The 7,250-nt window shown below is 41.3% G+C and overlaps 1 protein-coding gene across 1 annotated transcript; it reads right to left on the bottom strand.

Annotated features, from left to right (window-relative positions):
• Positions 1-1,292: 1,292 nt before the first annotated feature.
• LOC311125574 (B-cell receptor CD22-like) lies at positions 1,293-6,789 on the bottom strand (the record flags this gene model as incomplete). The annotated part of the gene is made up of 10 exons (XM_084199602.1): positions 1,293-1,371; positions 3,009-3,235; positions 3,332-3,395; positions 3,494-3,584; positions 3,795-4,058; positions 4,167-4,427; positions 4,636-4,890; positions 5,051-5,377; positions 5,939-6,298; positions 6,556-6,789. Coding segments are annotated over 10 exons (2,162 nt in total), but the record flags the coding sequence as incomplete, so codon positions are not given.
• Between the last annotated feature and the right edge of the window lie 461 nt (positions 6,790-7,250).

The following is a 7,250-nucleotide window of genomic DNA, read 5'->3' as shown; positions in this document are numbered from 1 at the left end:
AAAATCTAATTGCAATATCATATTGTGGCCTTTCTCTTGCATTTCAAAGATGATGGAACAAAAAAATAAAAAAGGAAACTTATGTTTTATTTGTTTGTATGATCTTTAACCAGATCTAATGTGTTATATTCTCCTACATTAATTTGACATTTCCACAAACTTCAAAGTGTTTCCTTTCAAATGGTATCAAGAATATGCATATCCTTGCTTTAGGTCCTGAGCTACAGGCAGTTAGATTTGAGTATGTCATTTTAGGCGAAAATGGAAAAAAAGGGTCAGATCCTTAAGAGGTTAAAAGTCAAAACTGACCCTAGATCAGAACTCCTACTCTAAGTTTGAATAGAGTAGTCCTGTGTGGCTCAATTTCTACAGCATGGCGCATGGGTTAGATTCCTGCTGGGACTACCAATATGAAAGACATATGCACTCATGGCTGTAATGATTGTGTGAATGACTTTGGATAAAAGTTTCTGCTAGATGGCATATATTATTATACCCTTAGCCGTGGTATAATTAAGCAATAAGGTCAGAGGGGTGTGGTATGTGGCCAATATACCACGGCTAAGGGCTGTTCTTACGCACAACGCAACGTGGAGTGCTTGGAAACAGCCCTTTGCCGTGGTATATTGGTAACATTCCAAAAACCCCAGAGGTGCCTTATTGCTTAATTATACCATGGCTAAGGGCTGTTTTTGACACAAAGCGGATATGCCGTGGTATATTGACCATAGACAACAAACCCCTGAGGTGCCTTATTGCTATTATAAACTGGTTACCAACATAAATAGAAAAGTAAACAAGTATTTTTGCGTCACACCCGTGGTATATTGTCTGATATACAGGACACACGGCTGAAATGCTGTTTCAGCCAATCAGCATCCAGGACCCAAACTACCCTGTAGGTGCCTTATTGCTATTATAAACTGGTTACCAACGTAAATAGAAAACAGTAAATACTACTTTTCTGTCATACCCGTGGTATACGGTTATATATACCATGCCTTTTATTGTGTTCAGGTCTTCCTGGTTCTGTGTTTGTTGTGTTCAGGTCTTCCTGGTTCTGGGTTTGTTGTGTTCAGGTTTTCCTGGTTCTGGGTTTGTTGTGTTCAGGTCTTCCTGGTTCTGGGTTTGTTGTGTTCAGGTCTTCCTGGTTCTGTGTTTGTTGTGTTCAGGTCTTCCTGGTTCTGGGTTTGTTGTGTTCAGGTCTTCCTGGTTCTGGGTTTGTTGTGTTCAGGTCTTCCTGGTTCTGGGTTTGTTGTGTTCAGGTCTTCCTGGTTCTGGGTTTGTTGTGTTCAGGTCTTCCTGGTTCTGGGTTTGTTGACTGTACTGTAGATCACAGAGGGGTCCTCCTCAGCTGCTTGTGCTGCGGGTCTGAAGAGAGAGAAACAAAAATGAAACTGAATGTGTGTTCCAAATGGTGGCACCCTATACCCTTTATAAAGCACTATCTTTCACCAGGGCCTATGGGCTCAGGATAAAAGTAGTGCACTAAATAGGAAATAGGGTGCCATTTGGAACTCACCCGAACTGTTCATCAAAACCATCATCACATCACTCCCTCATTATAGACATGTCATAATAATTGTCTTGAGATGTCCATTGTTGGGTCCATAGTTTAAGGAAATGACATCAGTAGTGGTCACTAGGGGTCAACTGTTTTGCCTATTGATGATATCTACAATAAACAGCAGCATATGAATGACCTTATTGCAGAATATGCAGAATATGGCAGCAGTGGGGCGGTTCCATTTCACAGCAGTTTATTGCACTTCCTCTTCCTGTTTCTGGTGTTGAGGCATGAATGCACAATATGCATCACTCATGACATCATCATTGTCTACTCCTCCAATGAGCACATGGCCGTTACTACGTTTGAGGACACAGAGGTCGTTAATGTTTTTCTAATTTGGAAATAATAATAATAATAGCCTAATACAAATACTGTACACAGTAAAGAAAATGAATTACGGATCAACATCTAAATATTGCTCCCAGCGTTGGTCAAAGCTCAGAACGCTTATTTTCTTGATCTGACTAATCGCGCCTGCCTCTTTGTGAATGAGTGGAATCATGAACAGTGGTTTGTTTGTTATGATCTCTGGCATCCCCCAGATATGCCTCCCTAATTTTATCAGCACATTCACCACTCTCTCAAACGGCCAATTCCCCTTCTCGTGGCACTTGCCGAGGGCGACGTGAAACGAACTACCCCAGGCCGCAGGTTGCTCTGCTGACAGTGTGTTTGCGAGATGCTGTGTCCCGCGACTCCTGCCTTGTCTACAGTCAGTCAGGTCTAGAAGGATGAAGTAAGAATCTAATGTTAAACGGAGCCTACCTCAGCAGGAGAAAACCAAACACTACTAAGCTAGGCTACTGAGACAGACAGTGATGTGGTGCTCATTGGAGAGGCTGAGGCAGGCTGCAATGCATGCAGGTGGAAGTAGAGGAGACAGAGAGAGAGAGAGGAAGCAAGCAGAGAGAGAGGTTTTTACAGTGGTTCCCAAACTTGGGGTCTGATCAAACAATTTAGGAACATAAAAAAAGATATGTTTCAATATGAATATCTCCACTTGGCCTATCTTCCCTATAGGCGTACATTAAAATGCTATCAACATGCGAACAATACAGTTATAAAAATGTCACACGTTTTTGTTTTGTTGCTGATGCTGCGTGTCAGTGTGAATCATCTCCCATATTTCCTCCCTTTCAGGGGTATAACATTACAACTGTATAGCTAATAGGCTATGTGTTTGTAGATGGACTGAGGTGAATGAACCTACAGCAGCCAAGGTGATAACGGCTGGGGTCATTTTTGCTTGTTTTTGCTGTTTTCCAAATAACATTTTAAAGTGTTTTAATTGTATAGAAATGCAGTAAATAAGAATCTACTTTCCAACCCCCTGGACATCCAGATTTGGTTGTAAACAAACAAACGTATCCTTAAATGCTGTGTGTTTCCAATGTTCTAGTATTGGTTCTATGTTGCTGTAATGGCAGAATATGCTCACTTGGTGGCAGAACTGGGGCGATTCAATTTCACAACAGCGTATTGGACATCTTCGTCTTGTTTCTGTTTCTGGACGGTTGAGTACAGTGGGACTTCCTGTTTTTTGGAGTGAGAGAAGTGGACGCTGGCGTAGTGAACATCATCCTGGTCTACGGTGGCTGCTGTCTGTGTTGCAGTAAGGGTCATGGCCATGCTTGAGATGTTGTCATACACTGGACTAGAGTCTCCCTGATGGAGAAAGAGGACAGACAACATGAGGCGTGGAAATGTTCCACAAAGCAATACCCAGACATCACAGTCATCTTCTGATTCCAACAGACTCACCTGTCCATTGTCTGCTATATCACTTGTGTCTCTTGTGTCAGAGGTGGATTTGGAGGCCTTCTTCCTGTTTTGCACATTGATTAATTAATTAATGAAGTTAACAACAAATCAGAGTGCTACATTTAAAAAATAAACAACATAAAAATATGATTTTTCACTCACCTGAACCACATGAGTCCAGAGAGACAGAGGATGAGAACCAGAACAACCACTATGATTCCAACAGCTGTAGTCATAACTGAGGTTTGTTTCCCTGTAATATAATATGGATGATGTGAGTACATGGCATGATATAATAAACTAAAAATTAACTGAAATACAGGACATTAATGCAATACTTGTTAAGGGATCTTTTTAACACAATGTATAGTGATAAACTAAGGAGTAATAATCCAAAGTATAATGATTAAGATTAAATTGAAACATGTAGTTTTGTATTGAAGTATTGAAGATTAATCTTGACCTGCTACGGTGATCATCAGAGCTTTAGAGTTCTTAGATGCTATTGTATTCTCAGCCTCACAGTAGTATTCTCCACTTTCCTCAGAGCTGATGTTAGTGATGTTGTAACTCTGTCCTGATGCTTTTGGTGAGATTACGTTCTTCTTGTACCAGGTGTATTTGTCCACAAGTGGGTTGGCATCACTGCTGCAGGTCAGAGTCACTGAACTGCCCTCCACTATTTCACCAGAGGGACTGGCTGACACTGAGGTGTTCTTTGGGCCATCTGGTGTTGAAGGTGACAGAAAATAATCAACTCACATAACATGTAAGGTACCAAGAGATCATGTGCATGATTCTCTGATCAAAAGAGGAGATGGTTCGGTGAACTTACACTGAACGTCCACAAACACAGAAGAGTTGAGACGTCCATATTTATTCTCAGCCTCACAGTAGTATTCTCCACTGTCCTCAGAGCTGATGTTAGTGATGCTGTAACTCTGTCCTGATGCTTTTGGTGAGGTTACGTTCTTCTTGTACCAGGTGTATTTGTCCACATGTGGGTTGGCATCACTGCTGCAGGTCAGAGTCACTGAACTGCCCTCTACTGTTTCACCAGAGGGACTGACTGACACTGAGGTGTTCCTTGGTCCATCTAATGTAAAATAAAGTGGATTTAAAAAGAGTAAAAATTAGCTCAGTTAAAAATATTATATCTACTTTCCACAATTGTACTTTTCCACACAATGACTTTTAAATTCACCCTCTTATTGAAGATGATCAATTCAAGTGTCATGTGGAGCTAATATCTGTCACTGCAATGTTAATATAGCAAACTAAACATTTAAACCCCATGTACTTACATCTAACATTGAGAGTCTCTTCAGGAGAGTGGAGATCCTCATGGCCTTCCACAGCACAGGAGTATCTGCCTGCATCCTCACTGCTGACTGGGAATAGGCTATAGACAGGAGAGGAGGTGTTGCTGTTTGGTATAGGCTGTCCATTCTTATACCAACTGTAGGCTGTGATGGGGTCCAGTGTACATTTGGTTCTACATGTCAGTGTGACATTCTCCCCCTCTGACACAGATGTAGGATCCATCACCAACACAACATCTAGAGAAAAAGGAAACACATCATTATTCTCCTCCTATATATGTCCTCTTATATGATATACTAGATTTGGTATTTTTCCATCACATACCACTACTGTGTCTGTATGACTGCCCTTAATAAGGTCATTACTGTTATAGATGTGAGATGAGTGACAGATTACCTGTGACAGTCAGGGAGACAGGTGAGCCAGCAAACTTTCCTCCGGATGTTATGAATCTGAACCTGTACTCAGCAGAGTCTCTCAATCTCAGGTCTGTGATTCTCAGGGTACAGTCTCCCTTCTTATCCCCAAGGTACTCAATATGACCCTCATACCCTGGCACTGAGCTCAGATCTTCAGCATCCATACCAGACCAGTTAGTAAACCAGAAAGCTTTTTTGATCTCATGATAACTGGGATATGTGTAAGAGCAGGATATGTCCACTGTTGTCCTCTTCAAGGCACAGATACTCTGATGGGTGTAAGTCACACCCCAACACTCCTTACCTGAAACACAAAAAGACCATATAACACTCTATATGAATCTTAAATTACAACTGATGTTGTTTATAAAGTAGAAGAAAACTAGTTAAACAGTTTACAGTAGTGAAAACCATAATTATTAAATAATGATCGATATTTACTGATTCATTTAAATAAGTCTCACAACCTGAACAAAACTGTATTGATATTACATCTTAAAGAAAAACTCCACACTCACACAGTGCAGGAGAGTGGAGATCCTCATGGCCTTTTACAGCACAGGAGTAACTGTCTTTATCGCTAAAGTTGTCTGAGTACAAGCTGGATGAGTCCTCCTTTACATAGTGTCCGTTCTTGTACCAGATGTAGGTGGGGTTGGGGTTGTCACTCAGAGTACAGGTGGTGGTGCTACAGGTCAGTGTCCTCCTTCCTGCCTCTGTGGCAAGAGTCACCTCCACCTGCAGGTCTGAATACAGGGGAAATGACAACAAGATACTTAAATCAATCAAGTATTATGGATAAAATAATTATAATTAAACATCACATAGAAATGTATGTATAAACATGATCTTTGTTCAGTGTAACCTGTGACAGTCAGAGTTGTTCCAGTGAAGCTGTATCCCCATCTTGATGTATGTGTGTTGAATATGAACTTGTACTCAGCTGAGTCCTCTTCTCTCAGATCTGTGATTCTCAGGGTGGAGTGACCTCTCTCCTTCTCTCCACCATACTCCACACGACCTGCATACCCTGGGTCTGTGGTTATGTCCTCAGGGATCAACTTATCACTCCACCTAGCACTCTGTTTAGGACTAAACCAGAGTGATGATATGACGGTATCATAACCACTGCCATAAGTACATGATATGTCCACTGATGACCCCTTCAAGACACAGATTCTCCTCTTGGTGTAAGTCACTCTTTTGCAGTCCTGACCCTGGACACCTGAAATATAATGGAATTAGATGAGTACATTATACTGTATTTCCTGACTCTGAATGCCTGAAACATAAAGATTTTTGTTATTTCATTTATTTTATTTTATAAATGTTTCTTGCCAAGAATATATCAATAGCAAGTTCCACTTTGGAAATATTGTAGTTTACTTCAACAGTAAATGTAAATGGAAGTTTCTGAGCATTTAATAAGTCATCACCAACTTTTCAGTTTACAGGCTTTGTCAGGGTTTAATCCACACTCACAGACTGCAGGAGACCGGAGATCCTCATGGCCTTTTACAGCACAGGAGTAGCTGTCTTTATAGTTACTGGAGACTGAGTATTTGTACTGGGGGGAGGTGCTCTCATCTAGATGTTGTCCGTTCTTGTACCAGATGTAGGTGGGGTTGGGGTTGTCAGTCAGAGTACAGGTGGTGCTGCAGTTCAGTGTCTTCCAATACTCCCCTCTTGTCCACATTCCCCCAGTCACCTTTAGATCTGAAGTTGAGAAACAACAATGGAGAACATCTGTCTGTCAGCACCATTCCAAGGTTCTCACTGAAAATGTAATAAATCATTTGAAGTGGTAACTATACTCTTTATGTCAGATTACAGTACCTGTGACAGAGAGAGTAACATCTGAGCCATATTTCCATAAGCCTGCTGTAAATGAGAAGTAATATGATGCTGAATCCTCCTCTCTCAGGTCTGTGATTCTCAGGGTGCAGTCATTCTCCTTGTTCCCACGGTACTCTATACGATCCTCATATGTATCTTGGATTTCAGTCGAGATCAAATACTTCCATTTATACCATTTGGTTGTCTTGACTGTATAACCACTGGGATATGTGTAGGAGCAGGACAGCTCCACTGTTGACCCCTTCAAGGAACAGATACTATACTTGGTGTAGCTCACACTCCAGCCATTCTGACCCAGTACCACTGAAACACAGTCACAC

The sequence above is a fragment of the Coregonus lavaretus genome (assembly GCF_964263955.1).
Source record: "Coregonus lavaretus genome assembly, contig: HAP1_SCAFFOLD_440, whole genome shotgun sequence".
In the NCBI taxonomy this organism is placed as follows: Eukaryota; Metazoa; Chordata; class Actinopteri; order Salmoniformes; family Salmonidae; genus Coregonus; species Coregonus lavaretus.
The sequence above is the reverse complement of the archived record's forward strand: the minus strand, read 5'-3'. Positions and strand labels throughout refer to the sequence as shown.